Source organism: Magnolia sinica, chromosome 6 (assembly GCF_029962835.1).
Source record: "Magnolia sinica isolate HGM2019 chromosome 6, MsV1, whole genome shotgun sequence".
Classification (NCBI taxonomy): domain Eukaryota; kingdom Viridiplantae; phylum Streptophyta; class Magnoliopsida; order Magnoliales; family Magnoliaceae; genus Magnolia; species Magnolia sinica.
The window spans coordinates 74,083,746-74,103,094 of record NC_080578.1 but is presented as its reverse complement, the minus strand read 5'-3'; the positions used below and the strand labels follow the sequence as shown (position 1 = coordinate 74,103,094).

The following is a 19,349-nucleotide window of genomic DNA, read 5'->3' as shown; positions in this document are numbered from 1 at the left end:
GGGAGGGGCCCTAAAGTACCACACATGAGATGTGGAATCATATCTCGCTTTACAAGAGTTATTAGTGAGCAATCTATAGAAGGATCACACAAAGAACTTGCCTGATATGACCATGGGCTACACCATTGAATCCTTCCTGCTTGAAGCCAGTTTGACTTGGTGGAGCTGCTAATGGGTGAACATCTCTGCCTCCTCATTCATCATGCTCCTCCTACAAGGAGGAGACCACACAAAAAAACCGCTAGAAATGGAAAAGCGGTGCGCAACAGAGGCATTCTAATCCTGCGTCAGAGATACAATCAATGGAAACTCCTAAAGGGGCCTCTAACCAACCCATAAATTTTGCCAAAATCGTATCCTTTGCCCATCATTGCAAGGAACTTGATGTCCTCCTTAACCAAATTCACCACTCTGCTAACCACTTTCCATGCCCCCAAGGCTCTATATAAAGATGAATCCTTCACCCACCACCTACTTTCTTGGACGCCATATTTACATAGCAGCAACCTCCCTCCATAACCTCCCTTCTTCTACCATGAATCTCCAAAGCCATTTCTGAGCAAAGGTTCATCTATTCCAACTTTTTTAACCCTACACCACTGTTTTAAATATCGACGATATCGACCGATATATCCCACGATATATCTTGTATCCCACCAGTGCGATATGAAACGCACGAGTAGTGAGATATATCCCACATGTTCGATCTAGTGAGCATTTTCGAATTTCGATGCTCTTATTTTCTGTAAATAATGTTAAATTAGTGTCAAATGTTTGAACACAAAGATTGAGAGCTTCAATTTCAAGATTTGGAGGAGATGGGCCGAGTTGCGAAAAATTGAAAAAGAATCAAAATTTCCCAATTTCTCGCAAATTGTTTGCAATCTTTGTGTTCAAACACCACATCAAACATGTCTGTAACCTAATCTAGTGATTCTTCTTTTGCTTTTGAATGTATTGTTGTGTTTCCACACGTCTTCTTACATTTATAAATTATATGGATAGACATTGAATATACTTGCATCCAATTCAGTTGGACAACGCATAGATTAGGACCCCATACAAAGAAAACCTATTATGTGTACTTTTTTGTAATGTTTTGATTTATAAGTGTGTATTGATGTCTTTTTTAACAATCACCGAAGTTTCATCAAAAAATTCAACCAATTTCCCAATGTTTCTCTATGTTTCCAACAACAATGATACATTACATGATACAACCGATATATCCCCTGCGATAACCGATACGTATCCGTATCCCAAGAATGCGATACGTAACACGATACCGATATTTCGAACACTGCCCTACACCCCCTTCCTAAGATGACAAACACACTTCGTCTCACTTTTAGAGATGAAAATTTTCATTGACTTCAACGTCTTGCCATAGGAAATCACATTTCAGTCTACCCAACCTATCCACCACCTCCTTTAAACACTTAAACAAGGACATATAATAGATCAACAAATTTAACAATGTTGCTTTAATTAGCGTAAGCCTTCCTCCAAGGGGACAGCTCTTTCACCTTGATAACTTCCTCTCAACCCTTTCTTAAACTTTGTCCCACAAGTGTTCGGTAGGCTTTGCCAATGCACAAGTGAAACCCGAGGTAAGATGATGGTAGAGACCACCAACCTCTTCTTTGGATGGATGGATTCCCATCATCTCACTCTTGAGAATATTTACCAATGATCCTGACAAGCTGACACGACCTCAAAACACCTATCTTCCTAAGATTGTCCACCATTTCCATATCTGCATCACAGAAAAGGATCATATCATGGGTGAACTAGAGGTGCGAAATCTGAAAATTAGCTCTCTCCACCCTAAATCCATTGATCAACCAATTGGCCCCTTTCTAACACTTTCCTCAAGCTTGGTCGTCACCACTAAAAGAAAGGGGATCGAAAGATCACCCTACCTCAATCCTCGCCATGCCTAAAAGAAACTCTTAGGGGAGTCATTGACAATAATAAAAAACTAGAAGATCAAACACAATCTTGAATCTAGCTCCATTTCTAACCGTAACTCATCCTCCTCAACATATAATCCAAGTAGCTCCAGCTAACGTGCTCGTAACTCGTAAGCTTTCTCAATATCCCTCATCCAAGAGCAACTCCTTATAAAACTTTACAATGGAATTGCAAGCATCACTTCTTTCCTTGATCCTTTTGCCTTCCACCGTTAGAACGTGGATCAGGTTTTGCCCATGTGCTAGCAATACCATGAAAAAACTTGGTATTTTGTTTCCTTTTAACTACGTCGCCAGAGATCGTTGCCGCCATTTAATCTCCTCTTCCTTAAGACACTTGGTCTATTCAAAAGATAGGTTGGCTCTGATGTTTTAAATAGCTTCGTTATGCAGCTTGTAGCTTACGCTATGTAGTGTAGCCTAGCCTTAACGCTATGTAGCTTATTAAAATAGCTTAATTCATCTATAGCCTATAGTTAATCTTTTCAATGATTTTAGTAAAATAGTATAAGTAATAATATTATATCAATTAAGTTGCTCTTTCTTTACCTTTATACTTAATCTTTGCATATTTTTCGTATTATTTGGGTTGTGTTTGGTTTCATCCAATGTCATTAAATTTCATTATTAATCAAACTAATGGTGCTAAATATCATAAAATTTCATGATATTTGGCTCAACCAAGGACAACCTTAATTAAAAATCTAGTAGAAGCGTGTATCGTAACTATGTAGCTTAAGCCTCACGCTTAAGGGATGAACGCTACGCTACACGCTATTTTCTATTTAAAACACTAGTTGGCTCACATACCCTTCTGTTCCTCTATAACCTCACCACACTCCATTTTTAAGTCAATAGCCTGTATACCCACAAGAATGGAATCCATCTCAGCTTCCCTCCCCCTTGACACCTCTCATTTCCACTCATTGATCTTCCCCAACAACTTAAGTTTCCAAAAAGGTTGTACCATGCGAAACCTTCCACCTCGAATGGCGTCCACCAATCCTTCACTAAGTATGGAAAGCCCTCCACTTGGAGCCATGACAACTTAAACTAGAAAGACTTGGGGACCCGGTTCTCCAGACACCTCCAACAACATTGGGCAGTGGTTAGAGATCGATGATAATGCACTAATGATTATCTCTCCACCAACTCGGGAGAAATGAGGGAGTGGTCCAGCTTAGACATAATGACTCTCTTGTCTATTTGTCCAAGTGAACTTTAGGTTGACTATAGGGAGATCCACCATTTTATGCCCGGCCACCCATTTTGAGAAATCCCACATGTTCCAAGTGATCCGACTGCTCCACTTGACTTCTTGAAAGAAAAATGTTATCATGTTAAAATCACATCCCACGCACCATGGCTTAGACCACCTTCTATGAACAACATCCAACTCTTCCGAGAATGATGCCCGCAAAAAGCCAGATTCAGACCATATACAGCAGCGAAGACGCACGTAAAGGTTGACGATATCTCCTTAAGTAAAACAAAGATAGAGAATGAGCCGTACCATGAGTCCACCTTCCGCAAAGAGGAATCCCAGAGAATTAAGGATCCCTCCAACAGTTCTAACAACATTAATGGCCGCCGAATCCTTCTCCAAACCACCCTAGATGGAATCAACTAGCTTCTTGTCAACCGATGACACCTTAAGTCTCTTATAGGTGCAAGTAGTTGAGCCTTGAACCGCAAGCAAATATCCCTCACTTAACGTCATTTCTCCCTACATCCCAAATCCCTAACGTTCTAACTGAGAACCTTCTAACACATTGCTCAAGCACCTATACCCCTCATCGTGCTTCTATCACTAGGCCATGCTTCTTAGTTGACTGAGGAACAGAGGCCCTCCAGCTCTCTCCTCCCTCTAGATGGCTTCTGGGTTTTCCAAGATTGCAAGACTCCTCATGAGCTCCCCTCTCCTCCACAAACAGGAACAAAGCAATTAGATCTTCATCATAGTTCCCAAACATTGTTCCCACCTTCCTACCAACTTGGGCACAATACTTTCTTAATTCTTCTCATTTCTCGCACCATGGATACAAGTCCCCCACCCTTCACATTGAGCCCAAGCTTTCGATGCACCGAAGAAGCCATCGGGAGAGCCTCCTCGCTACTGGTGCCTCTGACCTCCTAAAGAGGTGAAACATCCAATATCTCCTCAAGAGAGTCTCAGTTATCCATCATTGTCCCCTTCTTCTGCCCTACCTAAACACTTAGAAGCCTTCCATCATTAGGCACCACTACCATCACAAGCTCCTTCGAATCTTCATTACTGACCAACACAAATCACCAACCAGGCAGGATTCAGACCCTGCCGACAAGACAAAGCGAGATTTTAATCATCTTGGCAGCACTAGGAGGGGGCAACATCTATAAGGAGGGGTAAAGGAAGGAAGAACTCATCTCTCAAGACTACTCCCCTCAATTGCTTGCTAGGATTCAATGACCGCCAAACAAAAAGGGTCATTGCATGTGGGATTGATTAAGTGAGAGTTCACACAAACTAAGGGAAGCGAAGAACTCGCAGGCGTGGAAGAAGTCGCACGACCATCCATCTCGGATCAACCTCCCTCCGACAATGTTTGAAGTATCGGTATCGCTACAAGTTTTGCTAGCCATGGATATGAAAATAATATCAATACCACCGATTTTATCGTTGATAACCAGAAATACGGGGAAACATGGGAAACATGGTGGAATTTTCAATGAAACTTCAAGAGATGCTAAAATACATATATTTGCATATTTAGGAATTAAAAAAATACAAAAAGAATGCATACATAATAAGCTTCCATTTAATAGGGGCCTAAAAGAATGTGTCGTCATAAGAAATCAGTTCAACCATCCCATCCGTTCCATCTAACCATCCATCCAAACATCCATCGATAGTGCAAAATATCGACAACGCGGAATTTCGCCAATAAATCATCGACAACTGGAAAGGAAACAAAAGACTGTGGTCACGATATCGTGCATGTTGCAATAACGATAATATCGAGATACTATCAGTATTATCAACGACAAATAGAACACAACATACAACCATGTGCCCATAAAAAAATGAAATGGAATTTTTTTAATAAACAATTTTTATGATATCGAATATTATTGAAATATCGCCGCTACACTTGTGATACATGCATACATAGTAAAAAATATTGGCGATACATTGGCAATATCAATACCTTGGTAATACAAGCGACACTTGGAATTTACACGGTTGAAAATATCAGTGACTACATTGGCGATGCTTAGCAATACATTGTTGATACCTAGGGGTGTACATCGAATCGAACCGAGTCGAGCTGGCCTCAGCTTGACTCAGCTCGACTCAGCTTGGTCTTCGAGCTTGACTGGCCAGCTCGGCTCGATTCAGTCAACAACTCGGGCCAGTTCAAGCCGAGTTCGCCTATGCAACATTTTCACAAACACCTAGACTACACCTTCAAAATCTCACTGCATGTAAAACAGCAACAATGGTTTTATAGGTATTTTATCAAACACCTTCTAAGCAACATAAAAATCAAGAAAAAAAAAGGGTATTTGTTTCATATACATACCTTCCTTGCCACCAGCCACACTTCGTCGAGTCATTTCATCAAACACTTGGTGAGCGACATCAATATCAAAGCAACCGAGTCATCGAACTGGTTCGATTCGAGCTAGGTTCGATCCGAGTCAAGTCGAGCTGGGGCCAGCTCGAACTCATTTTCGAGCTACAAAAATCAGCTCGACCTCAGCTTCGTCGAGTCGACAGAGCTAACCGAGCTAGCTCGGTTCATGTACACCCCTATTGATACCTGGAAATTTTTATACTACCAGTGTAATTGGTATCGCCAAACTTGAGATAAGGATAATTCGAACAATGATTCCAGGACGTGGAAGGATGACCACCTCAGCCATTGCACGCTAAGACTAGCCTAACATTTCCCCTTTCTCGTCCTCATCGCGAGCCCCCCAATTTCCACCCGTCTCATTCTCAACGTCTCCTAGAACCTAAGCCAACTTGCTCTCTACACCTTACATTCGTCAGTTTCTGCCACGTCTTGAGCCGGCATGCATCTAGTACCGAACTTGCTATTGTTGCTCCCCCAGCTCAACTGGCATTGTTCTCATGTCCCTTAAGCAGTCCACTCAACAATGAGAAAAGACTACCGCCATCCTCTCGCTGCCCAAAACCTGCGAGTGACCACGTGTCACCGCATCTGGCGGTTCGCCTCCACCGCACACATCTCACCCGACCACATGCAAGCACAAAAATTTAGTGGTCCACTAGAGCAGGGAAATCATGCTCCATCTCTCTCCACTGATTTTCTTGGACCAACCTCCATTCCCTCTGCTCCTCGGGCCACCGACTTGTCGATCATATGCTCATTTCCTCGGAACTTCCTTCACCAACTTCACCGAAACTCTCATGACCCCAACATTATCGGAGATTTGGTTAGGGATAAAGTCTGATCTCTTGTTCCTTAAACAGATCTGGGCCATTCATAGCTCCGACAAATCCACCGATGCCAGATCGACTGCAACCACTTGCTCGAAGCATGCCCCATCTCCTAAAAAACTTCTATGAACCAAAGCTCGAGCAAAAGCCCCCACAGTTGGATCCAAACCTCTTCCAGCCCAAACAACCTCCTAATGGGCTGCCATCGGCCCTTCCTACAAGGACCCAACAAAGATAAATTTATCTAGCTTCTCATTAGGCCTCAAGGAATCCACACCTTGTTGGAGCTCAGGGGATGAAGAATCTTGTCTTCCACAAACAAATCACAACAAGACGAAAGCCAATCTGCAAACCATGCCACTGTCAATCCCTCCACCACCACTAGGCTCCATTCCGGAGCCTGCTAAGCATGGCCCACCACCCCCAAATTAATGCTCACCACCACCAAAACCTTACCTGCCAACTATTTCCAAACCCACTTGTCCATCTTCGAATGAGGTGTTTCCCTTGCCTTGGTAGTGCTACCACCCTTCTCTTCCTCCAAGCAACCTATGACCACCGCGTCCTTGTAAGAGCAAGATCTGTTAGCTCCCACAACTCCGAGGAGAGCATTCGTCCTATCCACCTTATCCTCTTACTTTCTCATTCCTTTTACTTTGTTGTTATGAAATTTCCAAAAAACAATTAGGACTCTTATTGTTACTAGATAAAACAAATTATCCAACAATGTTTTGATAACACATGTTACATCGGAAACTCAAAACTACTATGAAACTTTTTAAGACAAAGTCATAAAGTGATTTCTCCAATAAATTATCCAAACGAGTGTGCCACAAGTATACTTGTTCCTTATTAACATTTTTTGACTCGGGAATTAATGCAGACAATCCTTTTCCAATATCTAACAAGTATAATCCATTGTCTTCACAACCATAACCAATTTACTTCCCATTCTTATGTCCTGAATAACACAATAAAAAGGAAAGAGTGTACAACATCCATACTTTGTAAGAGAACTAACAGACAATAAATTCGATGGAAATGATGGTATGTGTAGAAAAGACGATCAAGACAAAGACAATGCAAACTGAAAGACCATCTTTCCAATGGCATTAGAAAATGATCCATCACCTAATCTTATACCATTAAAGATGGGGGGGTCCTCTTACCCATCATATAATCAAATGCTCTCAAATCTATGATCCAAGATGTAGAAGTATTAGATTAAGAAATAACAGCATGATGTGCCCCGTTACACCATGTATCTAAATAAGAATCATTGAATGACGCTTTAGGGGTAGCTAATTGTTGTTGTAACTCTCTTATAGAATGATCCCTTGGGTTTGGCATTAAATTCCCAAAATTAGAAGGAATCTCACTCTCAACAACAACAGTGTTGGTGAGACATTCTTTGGTTTTGGGCATAGGTGAGGATGCAAATCCCAACAATATTCCTAGGTGTGTGACCATTTTCCGCAACGAGCACATTTTGGCAGTATCTTTTAGCAGAAAATTTTTGTACTCGAGCTGATCCTCTTCCAAAGCTACTCCAGAGCCATTTGACTAGCAACTTCTGGAATTTGTAACTAGGTGAGACTTTTCAAGAACAGATACATCAATCTGACCAACTTTTGGTGCTCTTTTACTTGCTTCTCTTGGAATATGATTATAGACATATTCTAGTAAATGCAATATTTCCTTTTGATAACTTGCACCCCTTGCATCTCAAAGTTAGGTTGAAGTCCAACCAATAACTCAAAAGATCCTAAATTCTTTTGTTCGCTTTTTATTTGTTCAACAATACAAGCCAGTGGCTGATAATGGTTAGACTCTTTCGACTCATGTCTCATATTCGCAAAATAATCTTCTACCGACATTATTCCATGTTGCATATCTTCACGATGGAGTTGATAAATACATGCAGAATCATCACTGTAGGAATACACACTTTCAACAGTGTCCCATATTTCTTTCATAGTCTTAAAAGAGTAGTTCACGAATAATGTTAGGTTGCATGGAATGAAGAAGCCATGACATCACTATTGGATTGTCACTTTTGCAATTATCTTGTGAAGGATCATTTACAGCGGGCTCCTTTTTTTCAGTCAGGTACCCCATTTCTCTTGCCAATAACATATATCTTAGTGAAGGGACCATTCCAAACAAATTTTCCATTGAGTTATACCATGGTAACTTAAAAGTCGAGATCATTATGATGACTACTTGCCGTCGAGATTATTGTCTTTTGATCATTGGTATCATCCATCATTCTCTTCTCAAGAAACAAATAAAGAGTACAATAGGTCTCATTCATCTTGTGTTTATATCTTTGTCTAAAGAATTAATCTTACTAGAGAACCATATGTGAAATCATAAGAATCTAGATAACTCTGTGGGATAATGCTAATCTTGACACCTCGTTGGCCCACATGTACTAGATCACGACGATGGGCTGATCTTGAAAATACAGGACGCTCTAGACACGCCAATGAGATCTGTGGGCCTATAGGACTTAGGTCATGCCCATGGGGTCCTTTGGAGACTCTAATCATGCCTATGGGGCCTACTAGATACTTTGGTCACATTAGTGGGGCCAACTAGTCAATTGGTCATGCCAAGTGTTCAAAATATCGGTATCGCGTTACATATCGCATCCTTGGTATACAGACAGTGTTTTAAGTATTGACGATATTGACCGATATATCCCACGATATATCTTGTATCCCACCTGTGTGATACGAAACGCACAGGTAGTGCCAATATATCCCACCTATTCGATTTGGTGAGCATTTTTTATTTTCAATCCATTGTTTTGTTGTAAATCACATTAAATTAGTATCAAATGGTTAAAAATCAATGATTCTTCATGTTTTCCATGAAAAATCATGGATTTGAAGCTTCGATTTAGGGGAGATGGGCCAAGTTGCAGAAAACTGGAAAAAATCAAAATTTTCTCAATTTCTCGCAAACCAGTTGCAATCTTAGTATCCAAACACATAAATCAAACATGTACATCACCTGATCTAGTGATTCTTCTTTTACGTTTATAAATTATATGAATAGACTTTGAATATGCTTGCATCAGTTCAGTTAGACATCGCATATATTAGGACCCTATACAAAGGAAACCCCTATTATGTGCAATTTTCTTTTATAATGTTTTGATTTCTAAGTGTGTATTAATGTCTTTTTCAACAATCCCTGAAGTTTTATTGAAAAATTCGATCAAATTACCACTATTCCCTTGTTTACCAACAACACGATAACGATATTTAAAACATTGGATACAGACAGTGTTCGAAATATCGGTATTGCATTACATATCGCATCCTTAAGATACGGATACGTATCGGTTATCGCATGGGACATATCAGTTGTATCGTGTAATGCATCACTGTTGTTGGAAACATGGGGAAACATTGGAAATTGGTCGAATTTTTCAATGAAATTTCAATGATTGTTAAAAAAGACATCAATACACACTTACAAATCAAAACATTACAAAAAAACAAGTGCACATGATTGGTTTTCTTTGTATGGGATCATAATTTATGCGTTGTCTAACTAAATTGATGTAAGTATATTTATATCATTTATAAATGTAAGAAGACATGTGAAAACACAAGCAATACATTCAAAAGCAAAAGAAGAATCATTAGTTTAGGTTACATACATGTTTGATTTTATATTTGAACACAAAGATTGCAACCGTTTTGCGAGAAATTGGGAAATTTTTTATTTTTTTCAATTTTCCGCAACTCGATCCTCCGCTAAATCTCGATATCGAAGCTCCCAATCCATGATTTTTCATGCAAAACATGAAAATTCATGGATTCGTAACAATTTAACATTGATTTAACATAATTTACAGAAAAAAATGATAAAAAAAAAAGCTCACCGGATCGAACATGTGGGATATATCTCACTACTTGTGTGTTTCGTATCACACAGGTGGGATACAAGATATATCGTGGGATATATCGGCCGATATCGTCGATATTTAAAACATTGGATACAGATACAGATACATATCGATTATCGCACGGGATATATGGTTTGTATCGGGTAATTTATTGCACTTTTTGGGAAACATTAGGAAAATGGTTGAATTTTTTGATGAAACTTCAAGGATTGTTAAAAAAGACCTTAATACACACTTTTGAATCATAACATCTATAAAAAAAAAAGTGCACATAATAGGTTTCCTTTATATAGGGTCTTAAGTTATGCGTTGTCTGACTGAACTAATGCAACTATATTCAAATTGAATGCATAACATTTAGAGTGTATGTGATGATCATTTCATCAAACACTCCTAGATACTTCAAAATTAGTCTCCATTGAAAGGTGGCTAAAGGGAAATTTTGAAAAGAAAATATTTTAATAATTTCTATTGATTTTTAATTTTTAAAAAATTATTTTTATTTTTCGAAAATTGACAAGGACTTAACAAATCAGTAGATCAACCCTCATACATGCTTGATTTCATGTTTTAGAGTGCAACGTTGCAGGCAATTTGGGAGAAATTGGGGAATTTTTGAATTTTCCCCAATGTTCCCCAAATCGGACCACCTAAACTCAAAATTTGAAATGAGTGTATGTGATGATCATTTCATCAAATACTTCGAAATACTTCAAAATTAGTCTCAATTGATAGCTGGTTGAAGGAAAAATTCAAAAAAAAAAAAAACAGAGAACATGAAGAACCAATGGATATCGAAATCAAAGCTCTAACTCCATGATTTTTCATGCAAAACATGAAGAACCAATGGATTTATACCCATTTGACACTGATTTAACATAATTTCAACAAAAAAAAAAAAAAATCAGAAATTGAAAATGCTCACCGGATCGAACATGTGGGATATATAAGCACTACCTGTGCATTTCGTATCGCACAGGTGGGAGTGGGATACAAGATATATCGTGGGATATATCGGCCGATATCGTCGATATTTAAAACATTGGTCATGCCTATGGAGCCCACTAGACACTGGTCATACTGGTAGAGCCAATTGGTCACTTACAACGGGTTTTGCCAATCGCACATGTAAGGCCCATTAATCATGATGATCAAGCTTGGCAAAGAGGTTGTTAGACACACTACCCACACTAATGGGCCCGTTGTTCATTAGAGGAGGAGAGGGTCCCCTGTGAGGCCTGCCAATGGGCCCCATAAGTCCAGCCATGATGATGGCGGGCCCTAGAGGGCAGGCAACTAATGGGTAATAGCCCTACGGGGGCCCGCTGAAAGAGAAAAAAGAAAAGAAAAAAAATCAAAAACAAAAATGTGGGAAAAAAAATAGAAAGAGATGAAGAGGAGAAAGAAAGGATCTAACTAGATTTCCAAGTTTGATAATCTTAACCTTATGGTATTAGAGAAGGAATAAGAAGAAAATGGGAAAGGAACAATGAGAGAACCTAAGATCCTCACTCACTTAGTCTCTTATTTATAAGATAAATAGAGGAGAACGGTTAAATAGATATCAGAACAGTTACATGGAGATATAGTTACGAGTTATGACAGATAAATATACACATATTGTGCTCCCCATGAGTATTGAAGACTGTATATAGTGCGACTTATTTTATGTAATTAAAAGTAGTATAGATAGTGCAAAGCATATGATGACCATAAAAATCATCACTCTACTAGAGTATCAAATAACTCCCAAAAAAGTTTACGTAGTTTGTAGAATAACAGTCTTTTCGCTACCAAAGTAGTATATTCATTCCTTCAGTAGGAGAAATATGTCTAGAAAAAGAAATGCCAAAAACTATACAGTATTCTCCTAATAACTCTAGAAACAGTAACACCAAAAATTATACAATATTCTCTTTATAACCATACACAACCATTTTCTACTAATCCAAAGCGTACGGACTATTCATTAGTAGGCCTCCATTATGGATGGTCCATGGTCCAAGAACATCCTCCATTTGATGATACAGATCATCCATCAGTGAACCTTTTTCATGAAATATGCATCATCATCATTATCCTCTAAGCCTTTATCCCAATTAAATGGGGTCAGCTACATGAATTTTGAACGTTATTCCACTCTATCAGTTTGGAATGTCATATTATTTGGATTTATGATGAAAGTTATGGTGCAAGTTTGATGCCAGCAGCCAACCTGATGCAATCCTCCTTTATCTGGGCTGGGGACCTGCAATGAGAGCACAAAACTCCCACAGGTGCAATGTAATAGACTATTACATAGGTTGATTACAATCAAGCGTGAACAGTCTATTACATTGGTTGAAAACAATCAATGAGTTACAAAATATGCATTATCCTTTCTTTACTATTTGTTCAAAACCACCATTTAGATGTCTACGATCATGCAATGGAAGATATTTTGGGAAGTCATCCAACAATGGGGCCCGCCATATGCACAATCTCACCCAAAGATTAGACAATTTAAATGATTGATAACATTAAGCTAGAGCTACCCATTTTTTCCTTTCTTGGAAAGGAACATGAATCATCATAAGCTGATTCACTGATTCAACATGGGAATTTGCCAGTATAAGTCAATTCCTTCTGAATACAGGGGAACTGCTTCAAACCAAAAGTTCAGTGTTGCCCCTGGTTCTTCTGCATTGGTGCGAAGCATGATGACCAAACTTTTGAAATATGAATGTATGTGCCTCTTACTGTGGCGTATTGGGCTGACTTGCTGCCCTGACAAGCTGCTGGAACATCTTCCTTTCATTTATAGGGTCCATTCCTGAGTTTAAAAAAATAAATAAATAAATAAATAAAAACGGATCAACAGTTTTTCCATGCCACTATGCAATCTAAAAGAAGGTTCTCAAGTAATAGTCATACATGGCACTGACCTTGATTTATCTCATCAACCACACGAAATGGGCAGTTTGTAAGGTCTTGTAATGAAACCAGATAGAGAATCGTGGAAACTGAACGTTCCTACAGAAACAAATAATCTGAGTTCATAATAGAACAGGCTTATTGTTACACAAGATCTACAATAGCTGAAATGTTCTATACCCCGCCAGATTGATGATGAGCACTTAGCACCTGAAGTAGTCCAGATTCCCTGATGACCAGTACCCAGTTATGTTTTGAAAAGATCCCCATGTCCAAAAGATATTTTAGAAGGAATAAAAGATTGCATATGAATGGAAAATAAATTTTTTAAGTGGGGAAAGTCGCAAAGTATATGGTTTATGTAACCTCAGTACATGATAAAATGAAACTCTAAATCATCATAAGGTCTAACAATCATATAAAGAGATGGGCAAATTGAATTTCAAATTATGATGGAATAAACTTGAAGGGTTAACTACCGTGGTGTGAAGCCACATCTATCCCGATTCTCCCCCATCCATCGCCATCTCTACTACCCATCTTCTATCATCCCTTCTTCTCATCTCACCCCATCATCTACACTTCGAATCAATCATCTATTGCAGCAATTCTCCTCCCCACATTAGAATTTTAGAATCTGGCCCTACAGGAGGGCTGAAACTTCGGCGAAGCACCACGCACAAACCATACATCAAATCAAGCTGAGATTTGGGAATTTTGGAGTTAATCCCTGACCAACCAGGGCCAAGGTGGCCTTTTTCTGAATAGTGGGCCTCACACACGTGCGGTTGGGATCACACGCACGTGCGTCTGGGCCATTGTTGTTGTCCACACGTGCGGTACTTCTCTAGTTCGTCTCTCTCCTCTCTTTCACTCCGCTTTCACCCAAAATCCCTAAACCTAACCCTAAATTACTCAAATCTCCAATTTTATGCCCCTTTTCTTACCCTAGGGTTCATTGATTTAAAATCGGTGAATCCCTTGGATTAGGGACTGATTACTATGCATGTGTGGATGATTATTTCTTATCTTTGAGTATCATTTAGTTCATAATTTTTATTGATCCAGCCCTATCATGTGTAGGCCTGGACCCGCATAGATTCCTCTTAATTAAATGTGTGGACTTTCATGTGGGATATGGAATTTGTGTAATTGTTTCTGAACTAACGTGATCTTAAGCCTGAAATCTCGAATATCATATTTAATTTTCATGTCCTGCATCAAATTTGGTATCAGAGCCTAGGGTTCTTGTAGGGGAATTCATTACATGTTTAGGGTTTGGTTGTTTGTGTCCATTACGCATCAATTCTCATCATATATGGCTGTTTAGAGGTCCATAAACCCTGACATAAGCTACTGAAATTTTCTGTTATCTCCTTATTTGAATTATTTTAGAACTTAGTTTTCTATTTCTAGGTTTAGAAACTTTCCTTTTCTGTTTTTTTTAAAAAAAAACTATTTTTTTAGAAACTTTCTTAATCTGTTTTTAGAAACTAATTTCCTTTTCTTTTTCTTTTTTAGAAACTAGTTTACTTTCCTTTTTCTTTTTAGAAACTAACTTACTTTCTATTTTTAGAAACTTTCCTTTGTCTTTTTCTTTAGAAACTAGGTTGTTTTTTTTAGAAACTTTTCTAATTTGTTTTTTTTTTAAAAGCTTTCCTAATTTGTTTCTTTAGAAACTTTCCTAATTTGTTTTTAGAAACTTTCTTTTTTCGTTTTTAGAAACTAGGTTGCTTTTCTTTAGAAACTTTCCTATTTTGTTTTTTTTCTTTTAGAAACTTTCCTAATTTCTTTCTTTTTTTTTGAAACTTTCCTTTTTCATTTTTAGAAACTAGGTTGCTTTTTTTTTTAGAAACTTTCCTTACTTGTTTAAAAAAAGCTTTCCTTTTTCGTTTTTATAAACTAGGTTGTTTCTTATAAAAATAAAAAAAATAAAAAAATAAAAATAATAAAAAAATAAAAAATAAAAATAAAAATAAAAATAATCTTATATTTTGACAACTATATTGTTGAATTTTGGTTGGCACTCTACACTAAATATAGAACAATTGCAAGAGTAACTAAACAAGCTGTCCCAAAAGTTGGAGTTTATGATTAAGCGCTTGGAAATGGACAAATGCTTTGAACAGCTTGATGTACACATTACCCAACTAAAGACCATTGCCAAGACAAACCCCACCATTGGGGTAGATGTCCAATCTCGGGCAGGTGGCCTGAAGGATAGACAAATGAATGGAGTTGGTCAAGGAATCAATTATGAGTGTGCACCCGCGCACCCACCCCATGAGAGACATCAAGACCACTTTGATGGGTACAACATGTGCGGCCTTGTAGCTGGAGAGAGTGCACCAGAGGCTAGTGTAGATTTACCCACTGAGGTTATTCCAGTAATGGATGAGTTGCGTGATGTCTTTCCTGATAATCTACCGGATGAGTCTCCCCCTAGGAGGGATATAGAGCACACAAGAACATGGGATATCGTAATACCTACAGCCGAGTTTGTACTTAATACTTATGTCGATAGGTCCACAGGTCTCAGTCCTTATGAAGTCGTTACTGGTTATAAACCTGAGAAACCTATTGATCTTGTCCCGATGTCACTGTCCCATAGGCTGTCAGAGCCTACAGAGTCTTTTGCCCATCACATTCATTCATGGCATCAAGAAATCAGGCAGAAGATCACTACTAATAATGAACATTACAAATTTTCTGTAAACCAATATAAATGTTTCAAAGAATTCAATATTGGGGACTCTGTGATGGTCTGCATCTAGCTCGAGCGGTACCCTCCGGGAGCCGTTCGTAAGTTACACGCGCGTAGCGCTGGACCATTCAAAATTATAAAACGAAACGGTCTCAATGCATATGAGGTAGATCTTCCACCTTCTATGCGAATTAGTTCCACATTCAACGTGAAGGATCTAGTTACTTTTCAGGGGATCACTAATACTTGGTCCGGCCCTTCGCCTACCCATCCTCATTCCTCATATTTATCCCTTGAACCATGGCCCCTTCCCGACCCATTTTCTCAGCCTCTACCTCCCATACCCACTCTTCCTGACCTTTCTTCCCAGCCTCTACCTCCCATACCTACCCTTCCCGACCCATTTTCCCAACCTCTACCTCTCATACCTACCCGTCCCGACCCATCTTCCCAGCCTCGACCTCCCATACCCACTCTTTCTGACCTTTCTTCCTCGCCTCTACCTCCCATAACTACCCTTCCCGACCCATTTTTCCAGCCTCTACCTCCCATACTTACCTGTCCCGACCCATTTTCTCAGCCTCTACCTCCCATACCTACCCATCCCGACTCATTTTCCCAACCTCTACCTCCCATACCTACCCATCCCGACCCATTTTCCCAGCCTCTACCTCTCATAACTACTCGCCCCGACCATTCTTCCCAGCCTCTACCTACCATACCTTACCTTCACACACCCAAAGAAGAAATAGAGGATATTCTAGATCATCAAATAATATCAACGTCGGACGGCGGGTTTCAGAAGTACCTGGTTAAATGGAAGTTACGCCCAGCTTCAAACAGCACGTGGCTCACTGAGGAGGAGCTTTAGAAACTTGATCTTGACATCCTGCATTGGTTCAGGAGTTTTATTTCACCAGTGGCGAAATCTTCGCAACCGGGGAGAATTGATAGGGACATCATACGCGCACGTGCACGCGCACCACCCCCTCTACGCACGTACATACGCAGAAGGAGTGCCCTACCATCGATCTGGCTCCATGACGACGTCTAGGGAGGGCCTCCTAGCTAGAAGACGAAGTTTTTGTTCAAAAAGGTGGGCCCAATAGTCAAGAAAAGCCCATAATAAGATCTCATGATCGTGACCCACTCGCCGGATTAATTTCATATTTTAGGTTTTGCTTATTGTTATTATTTAGAACATCGTGAACGCTTTAGATTTCTTTGTTTGATTTTTATTTTAATTTACTTCATCACCTAGTAATAGGTTGCGCACATGACGCAAGTTTTGGGGTATAGGGTTTTCTTATAAATAGGCACCCCTTATAGCTTTTTTCAGGGAATTGAAGATTAATAAAAATTTTGCGTTTTCCTACTCTCTGAATTGTGAAGCCTAATTGGGTGTGAGGCCCTCCCTTCATTGAAGGGTTAACTACCGTGGTGCAAAGCCACATCTATCCTGATTCGCCCCCATCCATCGTCATCTCTACCACTCATCTTCTACCATCCCTTCTTCTCATCTCACCCCATCTTCTACACTTCGAATCAATCATCTATTGCAGCAATTCTCCTCCTCACATCAGAATTTCAGAATCTAGCCCTACAGGAGGGCTGAAACTTCGGCGAAGAACCACGCACAAACCGTACATCGGATCGAGCTGAGATTTGGGAGTTTTGGAGCCAATCCTTGGCCGACCAGGGCCAAGGTGGCCTTTTTCTGAATAGTGGGCCCCACACACGTGCGGCCGGAATCACACGCACGTGCGCCTGGGCCATTGTTGTTGTCCACGCGTGCGGTACTTCTCTAGTTCGTCTCTCTCCTCTCTTTCACTCCGCTTTCACCCAAAATCCCTAAACCTAAACCTAAATTACTCAAATTTCCAATTTTATGCCAATTTTCTTACCTTAGGGTTCATTGATTTGAAATTGGTGAATCCCTTGGATTAGGGACTGATTACTATGCATGTGTGGATGATTATTTCTTATCTTTGAGTATCGTTTGGTTCATAATTTTTATTGATCCAGCCCTATCACGTGTAGGCTTGGACCCGCATAGATTCCCCTTAATTGAATGTTTGGACTTTCATGTGGGATATGGAATTTGTGTAATTGTTTCTGAACTAACGTGATCTTAAGCCTGAAATCTCGCATATCATATTTAATTTTCATGTCCTGCATCAAAATCCCTTGTATATGCATTTGGAAGAGCAACAAGGACAAAAAAAATATATATTCATCCAACCTTCCTGCTTGTATAAATTTAACCCTAACTTGCATGACTTGACGCCACCATTGCAGGCCCAAGCATGCAATTTTAAAAACAAGAATGGACTGGGACAAGGGCATGTGAGCTAGGCTTGGGCTGGGACAGCATATTTTGAAGCCCAACCCAACCTTAAAACAGAAGCAAGAGGTTGAAGTCCGACCTGACGGGCCCAGAGAGAGAGAGAGAGAGAGAGAGAGAGAGAGAGAGGGTTAAGAACGAGCTAGGCTTGGGCTGCGACAGCGTATTTCAAAGCCCAACTCAACTTTTAAATAGAAGCAAGAGGATGAAGCCTGACCTGACAGGCCCATAGAGAGAGAGAAAGAGAGAGAGAGAGAGAGAGAGAGAGAGAGAGAGACGGGGGGTGGGGTGGGGTGGGGTGGGTTTGGAGCTAGGCTTGGGCTGTGCCAGCCTATTCGAAATCCCAGCTTGATTTTAAATGAGAGAGAGAGAGAGAGATTTGCAGGGCAATTTATAAAAGTAACCATCTTCAAAAAAAATATCATCATCATCTGAGCCTTATCCCAATTAATTGGGGTCGGCTACATGAATCCTGATCACCATCCTGATCGCCATTCCACTCTATCAAGGGCTAGACCTTTAGTTAGACCACAAGTCATCAAGGTACTTCTTACCAGTGTTTGAAATATCGGTATCGCATTACGTATTGCATTCTTAGGATACGGATACGTATCGGTTATCGCATGAGATATATCGGTGGTATTGCGTAAAGTACCGATGTTGTTGGAAAAATTGGGAAATTGGTCGAATTTTTCAATGAAACTTCAATGATTGTTAAAAACTACACTACACACTTATAAATCAAAATATTACAAAAAAAAAAAAAGTGCACATAATAGGTTTTCTTTATATGGAGTCTTAATCTATGCGTTGTCTAACTGAATTGATGCAACATGCAAGTATATTCAAAGTTTATTCATATAATTTATAAATGTAAGAAAACATGTGGAAACACAAGCAATACATTCAAAAACGAAAGAAAAATCATTAGATTAGGTTACATACATGTTTGAATTTATATTTGGACACAGATTGCAACCGATTTGCAAAAAATTGAGAAATTTTGATTTATTTTTTTTCCAATTTTCAGCAACTCAGCCCATCTC

At 39.5% G+C, this 19,349-nt stretch overlaps 1 protein-coding gene across 6 annotated transcripts in view; it reads right to left on the bottom strand.

Annotated features, from left to right (window-relative positions):
• Positions 1–19,349, bottom strand: part of LOC131248881 (structural maintenance of chromosomes protein 5) — a 111,802-nt gene that overhangs the window by 8,358 nt on the left and 84,095 nt on the right. For 5 of the 6 annotated variants that reach the window (XR_009172521.1, XR_009172522.1, XR_009172520.1 and 2 more), the window contains exons 26-28: positions 13,436–13,484; positions 13,267–13,354; positions 13,082–13,154 (exon numbers count right to left, since the gene is read on the bottom strand). Coding sequence is in view for 2 of the 6 variants with exons in the window: in XM_058249382.1 (XP_058105365.1) it covers positions 13,082–13,154; positions 13,267–13,354; positions 13,436–13,484 (210 nt within the window). In the remaining 4 variants the exon portion in view is untranslated. Of the gene's footprint in view, positions 1–13,081; positions 13,155–13,266; positions 13,355–13,435; positions 13,485–19,349 lie in introns of those variants that run through there. The other variant, XR_009172523.1, reaches the window with a different exon arrangement.